The sequence below is a fragment of the Diprion similis genome, chromosome 10, assembly GCF_021155765.1.
Source record: "Diprion similis isolate iyDipSimi1 chromosome 10, iyDipSimi1.1, whole genome shotgun sequence".
NCBI classification, from domain to species: Eukaryota; Metazoa; Arthropoda; class Insecta; order Hymenoptera; family Diprionidae; genus Diprion; species Diprion similis.
Window position 1 is genome coordinate 17,830,974 of NC_060114.1, and position 24,636 is coordinate 17,855,609.

At 36.5% G+C, this 24,636-nt stretch overlaps 4 protein-coding genes across 9 annotated transcripts in view; 2 read left to right on the forward strand and 2 right to left on the reverse strand.

Annotated features, from left to right (window-relative positions):
* The window catches only part of LOC124410874 (glucose-6-phosphate 1-dehydrogenase), a 35,231-nt gene extending 27,421 nt beyond the window's left edge, over positions 1-7,810 (reverse strand). For both annotated transcript variants that reach the window (XR_006929630.1, XM_046889563.1), the window contains exon 1: positions 7,672-7,810. Coding sequence is in view for 1 of the 2 variants with exons in the window: in XM_046889563.1 (XP_046745519.1) it covers positions 7,672-7,690 (19 nt within the window). In the remaining variant the exon portion in view is untranslated. The remainder of the gene's footprint in view (positions 1-7,671) is intronic.
* Positions 7,683-10,232, forward strand: LOC124410883. Of its 3 annotated transcripts, none has more exons than XM_046889583.1 (3): positions 7,683-7,805; positions 8,872-9,005; positions 9,178-10,232. In XM_046889583.1, exons 2-3 carry the CDS (start codon positions 8,882-8,884, stop codon positions 9,408-9,410), a joined length of 357 nt encoding a protein of 118 aa, XP_046745539.1. In that variant the 5' UTR covers positions 7,683-7,805; positions 8,872-8,881; the 3' UTR covers positions 9,411-10,232. The 3 variants fall into 3 exon arrangements, with proteins under 3 accessions (XP_046745539.1, XP_046745537.1, XP_046745538.1); XM_046889581.1 differs by lacking the exon at positions 7,683-7,805 and adding an exon at positions 7,878-8,010; XM_046889582.1 differs by lacking the exon at positions 7,683-7,805 and adding an exon at positions 8,476-8,597.
* Positions 10,233-10,290: 58 nt separating this feature from the next.
* LOC124410876 (guanine nucleotide-binding protein G(i) subunit alpha) lies at positions 10,291-14,514 on the reverse strand. Its single transcript, XM_046889569.1, has 4 exons — positions 13,910-14,514; positions 12,651-12,835; positions 12,154-12,440; positions 10,291-12,041 (listed from the first exon to the last, which is right to left on the reverse strand). The coding sequence occupies exons 1-4, from the start codon at positions 14,340-14,342 to the stop codon at positions 11,564-11,566; spliced, it is 1,383 nt and encodes a 460-aa protein (XP_046745525.1). The 5' UTR covers positions 14,343-14,514; the 3' UTR covers positions 10,291-11,563.
* Positions 14,515-19,160: 4,646 nt separating this feature from the next.
* On the forward strand, positions 19,161-24,597 carry LOC124410875 (delta(24)-sterol reductase-like). Of its 3 annotated transcripts, none has more exons than XM_046889567.1 (6): positions 19,161-19,179; positions 21,273-21,428; positions 22,858-22,963; positions 23,076-23,429; positions 23,545-23,915; positions 24,146-24,597. In XM_046889567.1, the coding sequence occupies exons 2-6, from the start codon at positions 21,309-21,311 to the stop codon at positions 24,476-24,478; spliced, it is 1,284 nt and encodes a 427-aa protein (XP_046745523.1). In that variant the 5' UTR covers positions 19,161-19,179; positions 21,273-21,308; the 3' UTR covers positions 24,479-24,597. The 3 variants fall into 3 exon arrangements, with proteins under 3 accessions (XP_046745523.1, XP_046745524.1, XP_046745522.1); XM_046889568.1 differs by lacking the exon at positions 19,161-19,179 and adding an exon at positions 19,301-19,318; XM_046889566.1 differs by lacking the exon at positions 19,161-19,179 and adding an exon at positions 19,369-20,101.
* Positions 24,598-24,636: the final 39 nt, after the last annotated feature.

Sequence of the window (24,636 nt, forward strand, 5' to 3'; positions counted from 1 at the left end):
TTGAAGTTATAAGAAATATGAAAGTCGGTTTGTGCCTTCAGCGATTACGTAATATCGCTCTATGTATGCCTTATACATTGCTCGATGAAGAAAATGAACTGCTTGCTACATCAGCGAATCTCATTTCCACTACATGAACTTACTTTACAACGTTTCGTTAAACCGATTTACAAGGTATCAGCTATCTTTCAAGAATCGCTAAAGCGAGAATAAATTTAGATATGAAAAATCAAGTACGGTGCTTCGACCAGCTTGATTTACAAAAGATTTCAACGACGTGATACTTTTTCCAACATACGTATTAGAAATTTTTTTATGATGTTGGAGTTAGTAACGTTGTTGTAACAAAAGATGGGAAATAATTTCCTTTTTTTTCAATTTTATAATTACTCAAGGAACAAAGATTTCAAAATATGAATATATTCTTGCTTTCTTACGGTTTACTGAATTTTAAACAATTCTTAAGTTGCGAAATAATGGCTTTTTTCTCAACATAAATTGTTACAATAAGGTTAGTAACTTCGACATAATGATTTCATTCTGTTTCAACTAATCGCCGAAGATCATCAGTACTTTTAAAATGAGCTATGACCAATGAATTACTAAAAATAATAGATTTTGGATTAATCGATTATTTTTCAAAAACTCAAATAATCGATTATAATCGTTTCAAAAAATGCGAAACAATCCATGAATTTTTACCGTTTCAATCGAGTCGTGTCTGATTATTTTTCGAACTGGATTAATTGATGCATCCATGATTTTTAGCCACGTGGCTATCACTATTCCAGAATTATTTGATTCGAATCGATCACGCATTGATCGAGGTACGAATATTTTAAATTTTCCATATTTTCGTGAACAGAAAATTTTCAACCGACGACAATATCCAAATTATCGACATTCTATAAATAATTTGTCAAAAAGTTTGAGCTGAACATTATATAACTGTAATATAAAATCATAATTTAAAATCAATTTTTCCATATATGTACAAATTAATTTACTGCCTCGGTCGGAAACGAAAATTAATTTTACCTACAAGTCAGCGTTAATTAACCCTAACATAATAAAGTAAATAATTTACACCAAGAAAATTGTAACAGTTGTCTGTGATAACGACGATTAACTAATCATGTTTATTCAACTTTCGAATATATGATTAGTAATTGTGTTGCACTCGCGTGTTTATGTGGTCAGAAAAAATGGAATAATAAACTCAGAGCAGATTATCTGTACAGAATACGAAAGCGTGAAACACGTGATAAGATATTGAACCACGATGTAGTTACATTACAGACATATAATATTATCCACTAATGTATACGCAGGCAGAACTAATACGTCATTTCAAACGTGTGTAAAAATTTACATATATAATTTACGTATCGCAGTGTAGGTCAATAAATACATTGACATCTATAATCTTAACATTAACCTTAAGATCACTGTCATCATCATCGCGTGACTCACACGTGATCTTGCACTGCCAAGTGCCAACCCCTGTAAACTCAAGGAATTACGGATTTCATCTTTCAGAACACGCAAAGCTGAGGGAAAAAAAGAAGAAGAGAATAGAAATTAAGTGATAATAGTATATTGTGTAACTAGGGACGAAAGTTGGCGATTGTAAATCACACGAGTTGCGGTCATCAACTTTTGTCGCTTGTCACACACGATAGTTTTTATAACAAGTGCATGAAAAGTAGTCGGGCTTTGCGTGGTAGTTTTACGGCACGCGAGTGGTCAATTTCTTCTCCCTAGAAACGAAAGTGAAGCAATTGTGAACTGCGCATGCGCGAACCTAACCTCACAATACCGAGCTGAAATTGGCGACTTTCGTCCCGCTCACCGCTTAGATAAATTTTGTAAGCAGTATTAAGGCTTACCTGACCCCGCCTTATTGTTAGTACACCGAAAAAAATGAATTTCAGTTTTTACTATTTCAAACAGTAACGCGGAATCCAGGGTCCCTAACCAGTAAAATAGTACAATAATTTAGTAATTTTTACTGTTTGAACAGTATAAAGTTCTACATTCAAATATTACTTTTCTACACATAAATTTTGAATTTGAGCATTTTTGTAATAAATATGTTCAATTAAATATTAAAACCACAATCTTACTATTTGAAACAATAATGTTTAATAATCGCACTATTATTTATTCATGATCATTTTTTTCCGTAATTAATGCGTAAAGCGTGATGTCAGACTTGTTCGCGACAGCGCATGCGCGCAGTACAGAAAATACCATTTTTAACCACGGTCTTACACACAGATCTTGCAACCAGGCAGAATTTTAACAGGAGGCAGGGACTCCACTATTGAAGAAAAATCCAGGTGGCGCTGCGATCGAGAAATACATAAACATAACCTAAATCGTGCGCGTGACTGATGTACTACATGCTAGTTTGGGTTTACATTTTCGATAATATGATGTTATTTATGAGTTGTGTCGGATAATTTACTCAGTATCTTGATTTTTTATAGAAAATTTCAACTACTATATAATTATTTCAATTACTTTGTTATCTTTTTGCAAAGATTCGTCAAGGGGCTTGAAAAAAAAAGATCATTCGGGGTTTGAACCCAAAATAACTGGGTAGTACCCTATACCTGAACGCACTGTGCCACGTTTTCTTTAAACGAATAAAATTTACAGAACATATTATCTAAAAGGAGATTTTTTGGTTAGGATGTAAGACCGTGGTTAGTGTTCAATGCTCGTGTGATACGCATGCGCGACTATCGTTATCTTTGCCACACCGGGTGTCTCTCGATCGCAGCGACGCTAGCGGTTTGGTACGTTAAGAGGCCCACGTCGAAACCCACAGTTGCAAGACCGTGTTTTTAACTCCTAGGACTTAAAAGTGTTCTTTTCGGCACTCTGCGCATGCTCACTCGTAGACTCACTCTACCATCACAGAAACGGGCACAGTTTATTGTGTACGGAAAAACGCATGAAAAAATCCGTTAAATAAGCTCGCCTTATGTAAAATCAAGTGTAACCTGACTTGAAGATTTTTTCAGCGAATCCAATTATATTCTCTATTATACGTGAATACAAAGTACCGGATTTACTCATTTTGCTATTATAATTATAATTTGTCATTCACGATCCGTAAACTTGACCTCTAGCCGGCGGCGATATGATATTGCTCATGCATTTCAAACGCGATGAAAGATTATGCAGAATATGTTACAGAAAATAGAAATGTACAGCGAATTGATAAATTCAAAGTGTACACAACGCTTTGTGTAAGCAGATAAACCGCAAATACTTCCAGAATTTTCAACCACCCGATTATACAATCATTCAAGAAATTGACATGAACCGAATTCACAAATCACCAGATTTACACAAGTTTTAGTGAAAAATGTTTTTTATCACCTAAGTAGATAAGATAAAAAACTTCTGACACAGTTTTTTATCAATTTTTTTTCTTTTATCAAATTTTGTTTTAATTTCCATTTTTTTTTCTTGCGAAAGAGAGAGAGAGAGAGATCTAGTATGCGGTAAAATTCCGGATTATTGGGAGCGTCTATTTCACAAATTAATTTTTGCATATGGGATATTCCACGCCAACTCTGATCAATTGTATTCAATTCTGAATCTTTTGACGCAAGAACACAGAATCGGATTGAAAAATATCAGTTTTGAGAAATACGTCAAAACAAGAAACAAAGATGAAGGCACCTGACATTTCAATAAAAATCAAGTAATCTGATGATCATGATGATGGTGGTGGTGATGATGACGATAGTACGAATAACTATGGGTTTGGTAGGGATGATATGCTTGTAGCTGGCACCTTCACAAGTATATACCTACACAAGTAAAAAAAAAAAATACATAATTTAGTTCCCCAATATGTGAAAATATTTGACGCATCAAAAGCCATGGACTTAGATATAATATATGGTGTTCGAAGGCTAACGAGAAAGGTATGAAAAGCTACAATGGAACACTGGGATTACTTGAATTATCATTCAACAATTCCCCAAACCCAGTATTGTGAATAAGGAAGACAAGAAAAATTACATCAAAATTGTAATGACAACTAATGCACATCGAAAATATTGCCAAGCTAATGAAAGCCTCGATGATGATGAAAAAAAAAGTGTCAAGTATGAGAATTTCATCGCATTTCATTCATTATTGAAGAGTTAGGCGAGGTTAGAATTGGGGTTAAAGAGAGAATTCGCGGGCCCGGGGAATGGGATTCATTGTCAAGATTACAACCGATGGTGATTACGATATGGTCGGTAAGCAGTTATGTAATATTGCCGATCCCCAACAACCAACTGATGCCGTTCCCATGAAAACTGCTGATATCGTATTGCTAGAACTTCGCGCGCTAGAAACGAGAATTAATAGTCTTATCGAACATCAAAGGCATCATCTAGAAGTGACAAATATAATTTACTTCGATTACAACGTGGTCTTATGACTTTGTTGTACAAGGTGATATCTCAATATATGAAGAGTGAAAATGAAATGCAAAATAAAAGTGAATTTGAAAAAAGACTTTTTTAATAATCCGGAATTCTATCGCATCCTCCCTCTCTCTCTTTCTCTCTCTCTCGCAACAGAGAGAGGAAAAAATGATGAGGTATTTAAGAAAAAAAACTGACAATAAGTGATAAAAAAAACGATGTACCAAAATTCTATGCTATCATATTACAGCGGAGTTGGAATGACTGAATTAATGAATCATTAAAACTAAATAATCAATTCTTATCGTGTCAAAGGTGACGCTGGAAGGATCCAACAGACGAACCGCGATGAACCAATTTTCAGCGATAAAACGAGAGAGAGATTGAAGACTTCGAGGCGCTGGATGGAGTCACGCGATTGCAAAACTTGTGTTTTTGCCGTTCTTGCTGTTCCTTCAAACTCCGCAATTGACCAATTATAATCCATACGCGTTACATCCGCTCTAAATTATGCACTCAACATATAATTGACTGAAAAAAAAATTTCTGCAGCCGAATTCATGCATGAAATTTCAATTCTTCTTCAGGACTAACGATTTTATTTCAAAGGATATCTCTTTTCAATTAATTCAATCAGCAGGAGAAACATCGGTGATGTTTTTCTCGTAAAATAACAGGATTCGATTAATCGTTTTTTCTATTAATCAATGTTTTCGGTTAATCGTTATCCTAATGAATCGACTAATCGAAGTTGCTCCATAATAATTTTGCAGGTCAATCGGTATAGGAATCGAAATCGTCGATCAATCGATTAATTGGATAAACGATCGACAGCTTCGATTAATCGATTAATCGCACAGCAGTAGTATTTATAGAGTAATTACTGGAACATCGTTGAGAAAAAAGTGTTTGTGTGATCTCGAAAATCGTGCAATATTCGAACGAATAATAAATTTCTTTTCCTTCCTTTGCGTCACTATAATAAGGACGGAATTAACTAAGGCTTATTTTGTTCGGTTAATTTTTATTGAATTATAGTCTTATTCATGGCCAGTCCGAAGCAGAAATATTTTAAAAGCTTGACGTCCGATCGATTGCCAGACATAAATAAATAAATCGATAGGTAGATAAGGAAGCAGCATAAATCCGGTTTGACGTATATTGCAAATAAGTATACATGTAGGTATGGCATGAATATCAGATCGTAACTCTGGTGTTCTGCAGCCCATGACAGAAAACGAATGCTGCCGCGAGTTCTCAAGGTTCATTACGATTTGGACATTGCACTTAAACGGTTTTCGCCGTTCGAAGTTCGAATGTAACGTTTGTATGTGTTGCTGCAATATGTCTATGCAAATACATATAATTGTGAAGTGTGTACGTAGATACGTAAGTTGGGCCAAAAATCAAAAGAAATCTGTTTAAAATGGCGTTACGAAAATCATTAATTAATTACACAGGTAAAAGAAGGCTCTTTTCATATCCACACAGGCACATCTATACGAGTATACAACCCATGCTTTTTATGCAATATGTATATACAACATCCGACCGTGAGGTACACATATTATACGACTTGACGTCATCGTACCGATTATACGAAGCATGTTGCTGCCGTACAATAAGGGGCTTAACCCCTTGACTGGCAAAAGCGTCTATAGACGTCCTCTAAATATTTCATCAATATCTTTGAAACGACTTGACCCATCGTCTTGAAATTTAAAACTCATGGGTATTCGGTCGCTGAATTCAAATTTGAGGTCAGATTTTCAATATTAAAAATAGCCGAACCAATATGGCGGATGAAAATTGATATTTGATCAAATCTGTTCGAAAAATACTACTCAGAAGTTTTCAAGATCGCCGATTACGAATCTCAAATCAGATTTGGAAAATTCAAGATGGCAGATCTAATGTGTTGGACGAAAACTGTTTCAACTGGATTCGATCAGATTTTAACTTCTTGCTCCCTGTATTAGATCCACTATCTTGAATTTTTAAAATTTGATATCAGATTCGTAATCAGCGGCCCTGAAACCCCCTGGGTAGAGTTTCTTGACCGAATTCGATCAAATTAAAACTTTTTGTCCGCCACATTGGATCCACCATTTTAAATTTTGGGATTCTAATATCAAATTCATCACTCAATAAGATTGATTAATATTTTTCCTCTGCCAGAAATGGCACGCAAAGTGAGTTTCGCCGTGCCAGTCTAGGAGTTAAAGGCCTTAAATTTGTCGAACGGTTGCGACCTCATGCGAAATTTAAAATCAGCGACTCACGCCGGCCCTTACAATCGGTATTAGACCAATCAGTGACGTCCTTATCAAAACAGCGCGACCTTATCTAGCTCGACTTTGGTAGCGTGTCCCGCCTACTTCATAAATCTAATAAACCAATTATGTCATGATTGGATGAAAATTTGTCTCATCATCAAGAAAATCACTAGTCGCAATGATTATTCATCACTAATGCTAGTACAGGTCTTCGACACGTTGTACTAGCTATCATTTGATTCGTGATATACAAAATTTTATACCTCGGAATACATGGAGTACACAAAATGATAAAATGATGTAAAATAACGGTTGGAAGAGGGGTGAGGAGAAGGGGGAGGGGGGGAGCTTCAACCAAAGGGACATCAAGTCTTATTAATCGTCACTTCGTGTACCAGGTGCTTCTTTATTAGTCAACAATTTGTTTCGCTCTTCCGCTGCTTAGGCCGCTGCTGGCCGGCGAATAACTCGCGAGTCACGCAGCTCCAAACATAAAAGATAATGATGATAGCGCGCTGAATCGAGTATATAAGGTAGACCCGTTATATTTTCAAGGTTATAAGCGCGTCGCGCGATGGTCGGTCGATATTTAAAAATTATGAGCGTATGAAGGATCGGTTTTAATCAATAGTCAATTTTCCATATTTTCTTCAATTTCCCGCCATCGTTCAGCCAATGGGAATCGTTCCTCGAGCAATTAGCGAATTCAATTGTCGTTCGAAAATATGACAGTTGAAAGAATCGTCTACGGCGAAGTCGGCTAATCATAGAAATATAACGCCATCCCCACTCTTGACTATATACTGATAAATATCAACCAACGACGCGTGGTGACAATTGTATTGAAGTATACATTGTACTATTAAATTCGAACGATTCGCTAACCGGATGTGAAGAAAAAGACGTACGTTTTTTTATTATGTTTTCGTAATTAATATATTATCGTAGTCACTCACCTCTCGTTGAGTTCGCCATTTCACAGTGACTTATGCTTCTTCAATTTCCTTTCACGACGGTTATTCTTTGCTCCACTTTACAGCTATAATACACGGCGAGACTTTCCTGCTTCGACTGACAGCCGGTTGTACTCGTAAGTCGATTTAATCTCTTCCAACACACGCTCGTTCGCAGCCCGCGATCGACTGACTCGAATTGATACGAACGAGAATATTATATACCTATACGAAGTTAAGTAATCTGTAGTCGCTGTTCAGGTCGTGCTTATGTCACCCTGCGTATCGCGTATAGACGACAGTTTCCCAGATACATGTGATTACTCCATAGTGTGGCGAGTGGCTGTATGCACCTACACATAAAGGTGTTGATGCGTATGTGAGGCTGGCCTCGCGACACTTCTATCCTTGTCCTTGAGGGCCTTGACCGGCATCCCCGTTTCTTTTGACCGTCAAATTTGCACGTGAAATTCGGTCAATTGTTATCCTGGCATTACGTATGAATTTAAAGGATATCGATCGCAGTTTTTATGCTACAGGAAATTAGAACGCGATTTTGTATCACTTTAACTTATATCTTCTTTCTATGCAGTATACACTATAGATGAATAGATATTTAATCATCAATGAATTCCACGTAAACGTCGAGTCATTAGTCTTTTTTTTCAAGTACTTCGGGCTAATGGCGTTGTGAATTTTTAGTCAGGAACACGTGGGTGCGGTCTTTTACTTTCTGCAGGCTCTGTAGGAACGCTTATACCTATATAATTGATGGTAAAGAAGAAAGACGATCTAAGATAAATGAATTGCACATACAGCGCTCTCTGTCGCCATTTCGTGAAACTAGTAATTTATGGTTCACGAGTTTAGCAGAAGACAAAAATCTCGATTTCGAGACGATTTTGAGGGATATTCGACGTAATTTGAAGGTAACTCGCGCTAAATATCCACATAAAAAAATACATATTCACGGTTTGCTCGTTATTCAGTTGAACGTACATTTTCTTCCATCTTAGAGTATTGAATTAAAATTTATTATCATGAAGAGAATTGATTTCACTGCAACATAACCTCATTTGTAATATATTTGTCGAAAAACGTTCGAAATTTGAATCAATTTCAATTTTTCAAAATTAGATTAGTTGTTATACGGTGTTGCTTTTTCATATCATAAACCAGATTCAATTTCTCGTGTCAAACCAGATTTGACAAGATGAAGATCACAGCCCTGCTGAGAGGAGCTCGAACACCCCAAAATCCACTAAAAGTACCTTTTCAACCGATTCTCCCAATGAATTTGAGAGATAGGGTATCCGGGAAAGCTGATAAAATATCAGGTTATGAATTTTTTCATAAATATTATCAGAATCTTTTTCGTTGATCTGAATGTAATTTTTTACCTTTGCATCACAGTTTCGATTTACTTTATTTCACGCAATCTCTTTCAACAACGAAACTAAAACAAACTTCATAATCAGTTGTGAAATTGATGACATTTTTTTTTTACAGATGTTTCTTGTCTGCAGGAAATAGCCGTACTTTTTAGCTGTTTATCGGAAAATGAATTCAAGGAATCATTGTGTCCGAATGAAGTAAAGTCTTTCCAGTTATGCAGCAAAATGAGTTTGGCAAAAAGATATCAAAAGAAACAGGACGAAGCGCAAGGTGGCGCTGGAACAAATCCCAAATCTGTATCATCAACCACAGTTAATCGTGTTCTGCGACGATTTCCGTCAATTTGAATGTATTTATAGACGATAAAATGAACCGCTAATAAACATATTGTAATGAATTTTAGAGAAAAAAGAAGATCACTATCAACTTTTTGTCCAATAAATAATATTTTCCATGCCCAAGATAATTCGTTATTTGTGTCACATTAAATGTGCACTCAGAGTTATTTGCTTAGAGTATTCTACGTCGAGATATGCAGATACGAAAAAGTTCTAGTTATCACTTATCTCTTTTTGTGGAAGAGTTCATTGGAAAAATAATTCGAATGGATTGATTTTAAAAAATATCAACACACAGTATTAATAGAATATAGAAAAAGTATCAGGTATATATTTGTCTACAGGTCGATTACATTGTGTTACAAATTATGTAATAAGCTCCGAAAATTTGACGATAGTTTAGAAACTATGGTATTAAAATATGGAAAAGGCACAGAGCTGCTAAAAAAGGGTTGTTAAATTTCATTTTTTTTTTTTTTTTTTTCCATTAATGTCTAAGGGTCGATCTAAACCCTATGCAAAATATCGAATTGCATGTTAATCATGGTTTATTTGATTTGACGAAAATTGTATCCAAAGTTTTGAAAACTAAACATGAAGGGATTGCTTGGCAACCAGTAGTTCAGCAATAAAATCGCTTAAATGGAATGGAATGTCGTAATTTTCAGGCAAGGCGAAAATACAGCTAGAAATGTGCAACAGTAATATTGATTATTGTTGTTATTACCGTGAATTATGACGCTACACATATTTTGTTATTGGGTGAGAAAAAAAAAAAACCAACAAACAAAAAAATAAAACGAACAAACAAATATACACGTAACTGTACACGTAAAAAAATACTTCAAAAACGCATCTATTTTCATAATAGACGAAACTGGAATTCATGAATTAAATCAGATATTATTATTATTAACTAACACACAAATTGGTCCATTGAGAGATTTTAGGTACTAGAGTTGAGATTCCAGTAGGTTCTTTCTCTTTCCTTTTTTTTTTTACATTTTCTTTCATTTTTCTTCTTCCTTTATAATAAATTATATACAGACGATTGTTTCAGACTATTTTTTAAACTACGACACGATCGGAACAAAACCATATTTGCTGGAGCTACTTAAAAGACGTACACACATCTAGGGTGTTTAAAAAAAGTTTTGTGTTTCTAATCTAATATTGGTTTTGTATTCTAGCAATCTGGCTTACAGCAATAAATCTTCTTAAACATCATTGAAAACATGATAGAAACTTGTGTGATGAAGCGAGAAAAGTTACGTTTTAAATTTCCGGTTAAACAATGATAAATTGTTGTTCGTCACGGCCTGTTTTTTCATCCAATTTGCTTACGAAATCACAGTGAATATATATATATTTAAAGAAAAATAGTTTTAATTCAATGGAGTATAACTTATATAAATTTTTTCAACGACGTTTAAATATTTTTATTAAAATATACGCAAGAAGTTTGGGCTTTTACGAAGCTTTCTCTGTCGTATTATTTTTGACCGACGCAGAATAATAAAATTTTCCAATTTTAAAGTAGAAACAAAAAATGGAATAGAGAATACACCGCCTTTTTAAGCACCCTACGATCACATCAATTTTGGATTAATAACTCATGATATTAAAAATAATTTTCCAGAAACTGACAAGAAACGAACGTGCCATAGTTTACTGTTAAAACGATATATCGAGTATATTATGCGTAATAAAGCTAATTTACTTCTAATATACAAAGTATAAAAAAAAAAAACATTAGAAAAGTGCCATGCTATGATTTTCTATAAACTATGAAGACGAGTTCGGCGCGTAGATTCTGTGCGGTATAAATGTGCTTTTCGAACAAAAAAAAAAAAAAAACTTTCTATCAAACGTGGATTATGATTTAAATTATATTCATTTTGATTAAGTATCGCGTACTAGGAATGAAGATTTTAATTATACACCTAATGTCTAAAAACTAAATGCCTGATGAGATTTGGTGAAAAATTTATATTCTCTGATCCGGACAGATAATTCGCCAGAGTTTTTAAATCATTCCAAATGGATGAACGCCCTCGATTTATCAACCATTAATAACCAGTATTAGAGGTGAAAAACATGGACGTGTCGTGTATTCAGAATGTTTCAAATTAATCGGCATCATCGATGGATTCTGAAATTGTTCAGCTTAATAACCCGCAGTTACTCAAGTTGTTCTTAATTATAACATCAGTCACAGCATCGAATACGAATTGAATATTATTGGTGTCGGTCGCACATGTGAAGTGCGTGTATATTTGTTTACGGTCTTTTCTTTTGTTCAAATTTTCAAATTTCATCTGAATGTATGATGCGCAATCTTCGTATGTATTGGGCCCCTTATATTCGGGAAAGCATATAGTCAAAGGACTCCTCGTTATTTTATCCTCGAACAAATCTTTCTTGTTTAAAAACAGAATTATCGACGTATCGACAAACCATTTACTGTTACATATCGAATCGAACAACTTCATCGACTCTATCATTCTGTTCATCTCCTCATCCTCGGCCAAAACTAAATCGTAACCGCTCAATGCAACGCAGAATATTATCGCTGTCACCCCTTCGAAGCAGTGAATCCATTTTTTACGTTCTGATCTTTGCCCACCAACATCGAACATTCTGGAAAGAGAATTATTTTATACAATATTAGGCCATGGCGACATATTCATGGCGGTGTTAGAGAGCAAAAAAAATTGATACTAATATGGATTTCAAAGATTAAACAACTCACTTGAAGTGAAGCCCTTTGAACGAAAAGTGCGTTTCAACGATTCCTGTCGTTTTAACTCTGGTCCTGAGAACATCCTGCTGTGTCGGTATGTAATGGGGTTGGGCAATGCGATCAAGAGCATTGAGGTAATATGCCGCCGAATCATTGAGCTGATATTCTCTGCTACGTGTGAAACAAAGCTGTACTCCCGCATCCTGCCATAATCTCTTCATTAATAAAACTAGCTCTCCCGTCAGCTCACCCTCCTCTGCTGCCGATGCTAGAGTGAAAAATTGCCTGGCGATATCCTAGAAGGTGACGAATTTATTAATGCATAATTACCATGCGTATTAACAAAAATTTATTTTTCATCGAATAAAAGATCCTGAGATGCAAGTTGAACAATTTTGGTCGTTTTTAACCGTAGAGTAATTTATTTAACCGAAATTGAAGTGGAAAAGAATATTAACTGAGTTATTAAACGACGTTTACATGTTTTTTTGGAAAGATTTACGCACCACTTTATTTGGATCTGCAAAATCAATTCTTAGCTGACCCATTGCTCTGATAATTGTCATCAGACTCTGTATGGTATTGCTATAAACAACTGGTTTATACTCTTCGCACTCTTCTTTACTGTACCCAGTTTCATGAATGATTTTCATCTGCTTAACGATTGTCGATTTTCCAGACTCTCCAGCACCTTGGAATAAAAATGAAATGAATTGTTAGAAAAAATGGCCTTGAAGTAGATGTGGAAAAAAGAAAATGTCACAAGTTTCTCGTACTTCAAGAACATTCATCGGAAGTTTAGTTCTTAGAAAAATTTTTTTTCCATCTACAGATAAAATCCATTACATATTTCAACTAATTCATACCATATGAGTTCAAAATTCTTTTTAACTTGATAAGTGAAATAATATGTCGCTTCCGACTTTCCCTGAGATAAGATAATAATGAAATTTCACGATTGTGAAATCCATGAGTGTTCCCCTCCCTTGGCTGAATCATCTAGTGAGGATGAGCCATGTGTACACAGACAGACATCAATCAGCTATTTTACTATAATCAAGCATGCTGTATGAATACATGCATTGCAATATCCTGTGTAAAATTAACGAGGATAGGATATTTTTTGCCATCTTATTTCATTACTACGAGAGACAAAATGAAAGAAATTGAGAAAATTCTAAACCAATTTGCGTGAAGAAAAGTGGTGAAGAAAATTAGCTGCGTCAATTTTTAATAATAATAATTTTTCACAAATTCAATTTGTTAATAAAGTGTAAGAGGGGGAATTTCAAGATCAAAGAGTTATGATAAGAAAAAACGGGGTAAACAGAGGTCAAGGAATAATTTTTCGCATCCTTTTGACGGCCGGATTCATTGCGGCCTCAATTATACCATTGAATCATACGTTAATTGGCTGGTTTTGCCATTTCAATTAAGAGAACACGGTTGCGTTAGTCCCACTCTCAGTAAATGAGAAGAGAAAAACGGCTAACCGATGTACCGATACGAAACAAAAGGTGAACGGAAAAACGTTAGCGATTTGCACGGGATGTGTAAAAATTGAGCGTGCAGTTCGACCGATTTCGTTTTGTTTCTCTTTTGTTTTTTTCATTTGTTCACGAATCGCGGAACGACGGAAAAACGACGAACGAAGTAACGAACGTTCTTTCGGTGTCGGACGCGACAGCGACGAATTGCGGAACGGAGATAAATTTGCATAAAATTTAGTTCAACACGTCGCTATTTTGTTTAGAAAATAATTTACCAAGCAGTAGGAGTTTGACCTCGCTGGCAGCGCGTTCGCCATCCATTCTGAGATCTTTGTCAATTTTCTTAGACCTCTCGGCGGCCTCCTTGTCGCCGGTAGTGCTAACGGCGCATCCCATTTTTTGATTCCTTGCTGTAACGTTCAATAAATCGTTCAAATCGTCCTCGTTAGAGTGACTGGGACGCCTGGCAGGAACAACTTTGGCGTGAAATCGGCGCCGCAGATCGAGTATCGCTCGAATCAAACTCCGGGTGACACTTGTTGCTTCGCCTTGTCTTGCGTGTGGGAACCGCCCGCCCCACGCACCGAGTGCAACCAACGACAGACAGAAGACGGAGGCCTCAAGTACCGACGGAACTCTTATTACACGTATATCCGCACATACGACGGCTTGGTTGCAGTCCGGGTTTACCGATTCCCCAATAAACATCTATTACAGCTCACCGTCCGCCCCCTCGCCTCTTTTATTCCACAAATTATTGTTCATTATTTAACACGAAGACTACTCGGGCCTGCTGCTCGACTTTATGTTTAAAACATTTGACGCGCCCACACCAATGACTGATCACGCAAGCCATGCGCCGACGCGCTCCATTTTACATTCGACAAGCGTCGAGTGTGTAAAGATAAAAAAAGATCTAGACGGAAGACTAACTCGATATTTCATACCCAACGATTCTAGCGCCACCTGAACGCTTTGCGGACGATTTTATAACTAGCACTTATTTTTTTTTTACAGCCAGGAAGTAAAAGAGGTGGAGACGAAACTCTGAAATACGAAGTTAGGATTTGAGCGCAGAGTTAGTAGTACCGATTTTTGCCACTCATTGCGTCTGGGTTCTTTGGTCGTTCAAATTTGGTGTTGACAATTGCCTGGTTTATACATATATTTCGATCCACCGAAAAACGGGCACTCGGCAAGTGTAGGAAATCGGTACTAACAAATCTGCGCCAAAAATGGGCCTTATGGGCCCAATTTTTTCTGGCATGCAGTCCGTAAGTCTTCCTTCATGCTTAGAGCATATAAAAATGGTGAAGCATCGATGCCGAAAATGTGTTCAAACCGGCGAGAGACAGGGATGCAGCAGGAGCTAGATGCTGTCTCTTTCTACCATCTATCTACGAGTGCATTAGACAAAGAACGGAACTAGTTCTACTACCTCCCTTTCTATGCCGTTTTCCATTTACACAAAAGGGTGTACCATGCTTCCTCCATGCCTATATGCTTTAAGATTTTTTTTCTCCTTTATTTCGTTGCGAAATTATTTTCAAAAGTTTATGATTCGTTGAAAGACGGTGGCTTGTGGCATTGCAATTATGTATTGCTATGAATTCCGAGTTCTTGTCGATCTATTATTGAAGTACAGGCTGTGCGTAGTCGCTTCATGAAGGTGAAGCATGACGTTGGATAGCCAATTGGAATGCAACGTTCTTCCATAGTCGCGATAACTAAACATTGGAAAGACAAGTCGGTAAGGAAATCACTTGAGAGAACGAATAAATTTTTTTTCCTGAAACATGAAAGCATTATACTATGTCTGTAAATTAAAATGAGTTGTTTAGAATATTAGATATATGTTTAGAAAATTGTATTTCATATTTTTAAAGAAGTGTCAGTATTATACAGTTCAACCATCAGTCCTACGAGCAATCTCTTTAGCGGGCCAAAAAAACACATTCCTGGAGGAAACTGATACCGTATAAAAGTGCATAAAATTGAAATAGTGTTGTCATTAATCATACAATGATGAAACATTTAATGTCTTCAATTACAAAAAGAAAAAAAAAAAAAAAGGCGCACTCACACTGAAGTTATTTGAAGTTTCAATACTAAAACAGTTCGCAAATTTTATGTTCCAGATTGTTGAACCTGCGATTTGTGGCCGTTCATATGTGCATATTCTCGAGAACATATAAATATTCAGAACACAGTGCAGAACTACAATGGCGGCAACGTATTACAACAATTTTACACTCATTATATTGACAGGATTAAAATCCGCGTACCGTGTAACGACGCTTTTGTTGTTCTGTCGTCCAAATAACAATTTACCAAATTGGCAAGCGTCTGTAGGTATATCTTGGGCTGCAACACGGCACTTTGACATTCATTTATGCATAGTTATTCCGTACGCTAAACCGGTTTTTTCTCAGGCATTTTTTTCTTAAATCCCAGCTCCAGTCACACGCTCTGTATCCTTGCGTCTACTTATTATATGCTATTGGAAGAAGCGTGCGGTGCCATAATTCAATACATTTGTAGTAAACCTGAACTAAAAGAACTGCTACATCAGTTGAGTTTTCCATCAAAATGCAGAAATTAAAAGAAAAACTCAAGTCTCTACCGTTCAGATGTTTCATTTATTTTACTTCGACCAGTTTATTGAATATCCACTATGGAAATCTGGGCAGAAAACAAGAACGACAGAGATTGATAATGATGGAAATTCTTGAGCGAGTAACCCTGAACTGAACGGAAATGAACAGTATTAATTTGTTTCACAGATATACAGTCTCTACACGCTGCATGAGGATATCGTGAATCAATTTGATAATTATTTACGTTAGTCAGCTTATCTGTAATTACATTCGTAATCGTAGAATTTTGAGCTGTTATATACTATATACATGCTATACCCTTACAATCGATTTTAGTCTGCCTCACGAGTTTAATATCTATTTTAACGACATTGTAATCTAGTGTAAATTGTTGATAATCTTGAACACAGCTATTTCAAAATTTCTACTCTTAACTATATCCTAGGTGCAATCGCATTCATCAAAGAAAATTATCATTTTCATTTAGATTGTCATAGACTAACCACGATAGCGATAATTACATATTGTTTTGAATTGATTATTTGATTCAATTGTCACCATGTTCTCCACAATAAACGAGTGTGTAAAAATGGTAAAAAACGATGTTTCTTCATTCATTCAATCATAGCTCTGGCATACATAGACCTAACACGACCCCTCAAGTTCACTCATGTCTCAATTCCCCTCAATTGAGGACACCGTTAGATGAACCCATTTAAACTATATTTAGCCTGTACGTACAAATTACAGTTAATATTTTTTACGCAGGTATATTAGTGATAAGAAATATTCATCACACCTATAATTATGCCAACATATTTATATACATTATACATATAACTGCAGGTGGATGAAATAATTTTACGTAACTCAGAAATGAAGATAAATTAAAAAAAATTCGGCAATCCGTAAAATGTCGTAATGATCAATCTACGCAAAGCAATTAGCTTGATTAATTGAATCCGTATAACTTGTAATCTTCGAAATAACATTCACAAAGTTCGATTCTGCAGGCGAGATACCAACGTATGTGCAATATTTTAAATGAACACGTTATATTCTAATCTGTACAATATAAGATTGTATTTATTTTGTTATTGCAAAGAGTTTCCGATGCGATGCGAAAAATTTATGCTTCAGCATGGTTGTTATTTTATGAACGAATTTCCTCGATAGCCAAAATCGCTGGGTGGGAATATACTCATGCACTTTGCTTATGGCGATGCAGTCAAACATACGTCCAAATATATAACAGTATAAATAATGTATGAAAAATAATTATTGTGTTGAAATAACGTATTAAAAACGCAAGGTTACGCTACGCTCGACATCCTGGATGACATATAATTTTACCGATTGCCACGAAGTCTGGAGTTTCAGAATATTTTCATGAGCTTCCTCGAAGTCTGCGATCGGTCCATTGAATGAAAAATTTTGCTATCGCATTGTATTGTAGAATGACGAAGAAAACATGGAACGTACAATTGTAATATCAACTCTGCAGGGATTGCATCAACGTTTACCGGCCGCAATCATTATGACTCGCACCAATCTGCCCTATTTGTAATAAAATTAGTTCCTGACCTTAAGGTCGCTTAATCAGTTGCTCTCTTGTTATGTGCGAGAGTGATAAACCTCTAATAAATCGATCGCCGCACGTAGCCGAAGTGTAGAAAGAGAAAAAACTTCGCAGGGAATCCATATCAAAGTTACATTACAAAACGTACATTATACTACAGGTTCTTTGTCTGATGTAAAAATCGACTCGATTATTTATGCCTTGTGTTACATTTGTGACGGATTTTTTCCGCGGTAAAAAAAAAAAACAGTGTGAAAAGCAAAGGAAAAAAATCAATTACACACAGATATTTATGATGGAAAGATAGGAGTTCGCAAAGTTGACTGCAGTGCACGGTGTTTTATATACCATCATTTTGATATGATCAGGAACAGATACCGACTGTTTCTTGCTGATCTTTGTAATGATCGCGATCACATTATACCCATGCGATTGCTGCTCTATCATTTTATTCAAGCTTGGAATGCAATATACTTTACTCCAAGCATCTCATGTTATATAAAAATGAAACGCTATATACTACAATGCAAAAATGCGTGCGCATATAATATTAAGTATTAAGTTGCGAATTTTTTGTAGTCATTTTCGATCGAACGCATATCTACAAAGATAAGCAAGATAAACGTCGGGTACCAAGAGCCTGGCACTCAAGCAATCTCCAATCTCCAATCTATAACTTTACTACCATCCGATCGTTACCTCGTACATTGTAATTTGTCAACTTACAACTGAGAAATGATGAGATATATAATACCTTATGTCATGCACCTTGTGTGATTATCACTCACACGGTAGAAGATAAGAAAACAAAGTTCAGATTTCTAATTATTGATGGACTTTTCTTCAGAAAGTACCTTTAAAATTTAACCCTAACGAATAGAAGTTTCCTTAATGTTTCACGCGATATCTCTAATATCAGTAGGCGTTCGATAATTTTTCGCATTAAGGATAAAATTAACGACCCAACATTGTGTCTGTATTATCGAATTATAATTCACTGCAAACAGTTACAGTAATTCTGGGGTCACGTGATGTAAAACTGCATTACCTCCTTTGAAACGTATCGAACTTACAAGATACCTCGACGATGTAAAAAGATATTCATGCAAGGTTCATGTTTCGTGTTTTACAAGCTGAAAAATGTCAAACGGTTACGAATACATTAACCTTTCAGATGAAATTTTTTCACCAACTACGTTGCCGGGTATACAAGACTAAGTATCAATATATACTTTGGTGGATGGCATGCCAAACCGATGGATGTTCAGTATCACGCGATGTTACGACAATATTAATGCCTGCAGAGAATATCTCGACAGGATATACTCTGGATTACCAACACCTCGGTGTTACGTATGCAGAGTAAAACACAGGTGTATATATATATATATATCTACAATGTGAGAATAGTATTACAAGCAGGGAGCACGAAGGCGTTATGGTTTATTCAGCGAATAATCAACTATCAACGGAGTTGGAAATAGATAAATATCTCCCCTGCGATATAAGTAAGCTACAACTTAGGTAGGTGTAGTATAACCTACCGGTGTCGACGTCTACTTGTAGTATTCGACGATCCGGCGGTTAGCGAAGACGCGCGCTTTGCGTCTAACGTCATTGTGCTGTTACGCGATTAGATAATCGGGTGCAAGGTTTTGCGAAATTAATATAGAAGCATAAATCAATAAATAAACACACGGCCAGTCATCGCGGAAAAATATAATAATTGTAATGATTAGTTCAAACATGAATTAAAAAATTTTCATATCAATCAACGCGCTCGAAAGTGAAAAGAACGCAGTGTTCTTCGAGGCTTTTGTGTCTTTGATTTGAGATTAAATCTGAGTGGTAAAAAACGTTCGAAATTTAAAACTACCAACCGAAAGTTTCACAAGTTCGAAATCTGGACGTTACATATCTTTTGAATTTTGAATTTAAATCAATATATCAACTGCGCGTATCTTCAGTTGTCTCGGCGGTTCGAAATTCAAATATAGATGATATAGAACGTTGACGTCTCTCTCGGTTTGTACAACTGTGATTTTGTTTCCAAGTTGACGGTGTCAAAAGACAATCGTAAGATTTGTGAAAAATCATTTGAAATGCTGACCAACGTGGACTCGTTGTTTGAGCACGTGCTCATCAATTATCGATGGTTGTTCGCGATTTTTTTCCTTATGCCACTGTCCCTCGGTTTTGACATATTCAACCACACGCGAAATTGGATAGTATTTAAAATGAGCAGTGCTCCTAAATTTCACGAGAATAAAATACGAGATGTTCAGAGGCAGGTAAGATTTAAGTGTCTAACTTTTTTATTACAAAATTAACATCATAATATCACAATGCCGGTACAGCTTTAAAATCTCCTTCCAACCATCCCGGAATCATATATGCAGGATACATTAATATCATTCACTATCGCCAAAAATAATCACGAGCGTTTGTCAAAATTGCGTCAATTAATCCTTTCGGTAACACATTTTTAACTGATTATTTTGGCTTAAATTTTACTACTCGGGGGTTTTTGGGGTCACTGACAACGAATCCGAAGTCAGTATTTCGTCATTCTTAATCCAAGATGTCGGCTTCAATATGGTGGATGTAAAATCGAAAAAACTATCAAAATTCGATGATTCTGTCCAAAACTTGTACTGGGGGTTTTAGTGGTTATATGAACTAACCAAAATTATTTGAAGTTGTAAATAAATTGTGATAAGGTTAGGACATGGAAATTTCTGAAATGGGACTCTGAGCATCCCACTGTGACTTAAAGGGTTACAAACTCGGTTGAAAAGACGTAACACTGCCTGAGTAGGTTATAAGGAAATGCGTGCTTACAGCATAAATGTGACGTACACGTGCGGACATCAATTCAGAGACGGCTAGTTTTTCGGCCGAATCGATTAGGTTGGTAACGCAGATCCAACTTGCAATGCCACTGTTGGCTGGCCGCTACGGGCTGAATCTGCGTTACCAACGTAATAGAATCGCCCGAAATACTAGCCGTCTCAGAATCAATGTCCACGTGTGTACATGTACAAAGTACTGCAGTGTCCTCGTTACCATGGCGACAACGATCCGTTTAAATATGAAAAAGCGCGCGAGAGTGACGGGTCGATTTTTATCAATTTCCCAAAGGCGTCGCCACGTCGGCGCCTTTCAAGTCCAGAACCACGATTTCGTGTTCACTGCACTAATCATTTTCAACAAAATCGCAAAGTGAGTAAATAATTATTCGCCAACTTTTCCAGACTTTCGGCGATGACTGGAAAAATTGGCGGGTTAATCACGTAAAAAACTCAAAAACAAAAAAAAAAAAAAAGAAGAAGAGGAAGAAAAACAGACTATGTGGACTTTGAACAACATATTAAGCACCGATAATTTCGAACACCTGCATCCTTATCATTTGATCGTATATCACGGAAGAGTACAAATGTTAATTCCAAGCAAAACTTTTAGGTTAAAAAATGGAAAGAGAGTGGAGCAGACCGGCAAATGTGCACGGCACGTCCAGGATGGCAAACAATGAGCTTCAGGCAGCCGCGATACAAATCTTCCATGTTCAAGGTGAACGTCAACTTGGTTGACGTCTTAGAAGTGAACGTTGGAGAGCAGGTAAATTTTTGCTTTAACCCTTACGCTGCACACCTCCTGTGCTTATGTGTATAACACAGGTGTGACACTGGGTCGCTGGACGCATCAAAAATCATTGCATAGACACAGAAATATCGATTCGGATAGCTTGAAAAAATTCTAGGATACTTTTTAAGGTCAACTAGTACTGCTACCCCTACCGACCGAGCAAACTCACCCTTTTTCTTCTTGTATTAAATAAAGAAAAACAAACGGAAAGGGTTCAAATCTCGACGGTACATCAGTGTTGCCAGTCTAGTACAATTGTACAAGATTTAGTACGAATTTAGTACGCTGATACGACTTCCTCCTATCTAGTACGTTTTCGTAATTGCGTTGAAATTTTTTTTTTTCAACTGGGTTAACCCACTAGCCATTTAAATAATAATTAATAAAAATAATTTAATTAATTAGAAAATCAAAAAACCTATACGATACTGCATACCATGGGGTGTATTCCATTTATATTGAAAGAGACGCTGAAGCAATAATATAGGAGTTTTCAGAGAGATAGACTGAAAATCTGTTTTACATCGTCGTAATGCTTTTTCTTACTGAAACTCAACACATACACATAAATACTATTAAAGGATTCTAATTTTTATCTGTAATAAGAAAAACCATTTTAGAAAACGCCAATTATCATTTGTCGCATTCGAAAATTCGATTGTTTTACCTATATGTGTAGGTATGTAGTATATATTTAAACCTATACGTAAAACAGTTGCCATGGGTTTAGTTTTATCGGGAGTACGGAGATAGAAAGAATTTGTCTTATGTCCTAGAGAACATAAAGGATTACTATTGACAAGTATGGAGTATCAATATCATCGATAATTAATAGTATTCTATTTACGTAATCATAAGTAAATTTCTTGTCCGAAATTTTCGATTCTAGTACGTTTTGTGGCGCCATGTAATCGGCGAAAACGGCGAAGAATTTCAGTCTGGCAACACTGCGATGCATCGCTCTTTTGTAGAGAAATTCAGGCAACTTACTCATATTTCGAAAATCGTCAAGAAATGTGTGGTTTTTTGACACGCGTTACTATTCCCACATTTCTCACATTTCAGAGGCTAAAAAGTGCATAGTTGAGATATTTTTCGCCATTTTAGAAAGAATGAGGAGTAAAATGAGCCATCGTGAGACTGTTTTCATGTAGTATTGAGGTCGCTAGACGAGAACTAGGAATTACAATGATTTCGTAAATAAAAGATGCTTTCACGTCATGCTTCGACGACTACGACAACCAATGAACGCTCGGTCATGCTTCCAGCCGATCATTTTTATATGCAATTTCCGGTGAACATGCCGTGGGGTCATTTTGACCCCTGTGTGAAACATTGCTTCGGAAATTGGGAAATTTTTCTACTTTTCACAAACCATACTGCGTGGTGATACTTTTTACAGTATGTACGAGTCGAGCCGATGGTGACGATGGGTCAACTGACGGCAACTTTGGGTCCCTTGGGATGGACGATACCTGTTTTGCCCGAAATCGATGATTTGACAGTCGGTAGGTATTTCGTGAGTGGTCTATTCGTGTTCAAAAAAGAACGAAGTCTAGTGTTCGATGACTTGAACAACCGATATCCAACCAGTAAACCACCTTTCTCCGTAATCCTCAGGTGGCCTGGTTATGGGAACGGGAATCGAGACGAGTTCGCACAAGCACGGTTTGTTTCAGCACATCTGCCGAGCCTTCGAAGTCGTGCTTTGCGACGGTTCGATCGTCAGATGTACGAAGGAAAACGATCCGGATCTTTTCTACTCGATTCCATGGTCACACGGAACCTTGGGCTTCTTGTTGTCGGTGGAAATACAGATAGTACCAGCGTTAAAGTACGTCAAACTTGAGTACGAACCGGTCAAGTCTCTGAAAGAGGCGTGCGAAGTGTTCCGAAGACAAACCCTAAAGAAGGATGACAACCAGTTCGTGGAGGGTCTGATGTTCTCAAAAGAACGAGGAGTGATTATGACCGGTCAGTTAAATCGAGAAGCGTAAGATAAGACAAAAGCATATTCATAGATCACAGATTCCAATACATTATTACAACATACCTACAAACCATCTTCATTTTTTCATCGCTTCCACAGGAAATATGGTTTCCGAAGCGGATGAAGACCTGGTAAACAGAATTGGTCGATGGTACAAGCCATGGTTCTTCAAGCATGTTGAGAGCAAGTTTGATGGCGGTCCAAGGACGGAATACATTCCGCTGAGAGACTACTATCACAGACATACTAGATCGCTGTTCTGGGAGCTCCAGGACATCATACCGTTCGGAAACAATCCGATTTTCAGACTACTCGTCGGTTGGATGATGCCGCCAAAGGTTTCTCTCCTCAAGCTAACCCAAACTGCTGCGACGAAAAAACTCTACGAAGAAAACCACATCATTCAAGACATGCTAGTGCCGATCGAGCATCTGGAAGACAGTATTTTGAAATTTCATCAGGCTGTTCAGGTGATCACAATTGTGTCGATGAAGTATTCTTTGCAGAGAATAAAATTCAATTATCATTCGCGCATATTTGCATTGGAACTTAATTAATAATTAGCTGCTAAAAAATTTCAAATTCCTATCAATGTAAAGACTGTCATATTTTTCCGTGTATCAGCCATGATTTATCAATCAAATTATTCACATATATTATTTCCTCTTCCGACTTACGCTGAGATTATTTCCAAACACAGGTTTATCCATTATGGTTGTGTCCGTTCAAATTGACTGCCGAGCCAGGATTGGTCAATTCGAGAACGTCGGACGACAGGATGTACGTGGATATCGGTGTGTACGGAGTCCCGAAGGTCAAGGGATTTAAGCCGGTGGAATCGACAAGGGACATCGAGGAATTTGTCCGAAAAGTAAACGGATATCAGATGCTTTACGCGGATACATACACGACGAGGATGGAGTTCCGGAAGATGTTCGATCACACACTTTATGACAAAGTTAGGGACAGACTGCAGTGCAAAATTGCCTTTCCGGAGGTTTATGACAAGGTGAAGAAAACTGCTAGGCATTAGCTAACGACTCGAACCATCGCTGCAAACGTCTGGAATTTATTATATATATATAAATATTATTACATTAATATATCATTTATAAAATCGCAATAGATAAATACCATTGCTTTGATGCATGGGTTAATTATTTTATTTATAAATAAATAAATAAATGAATA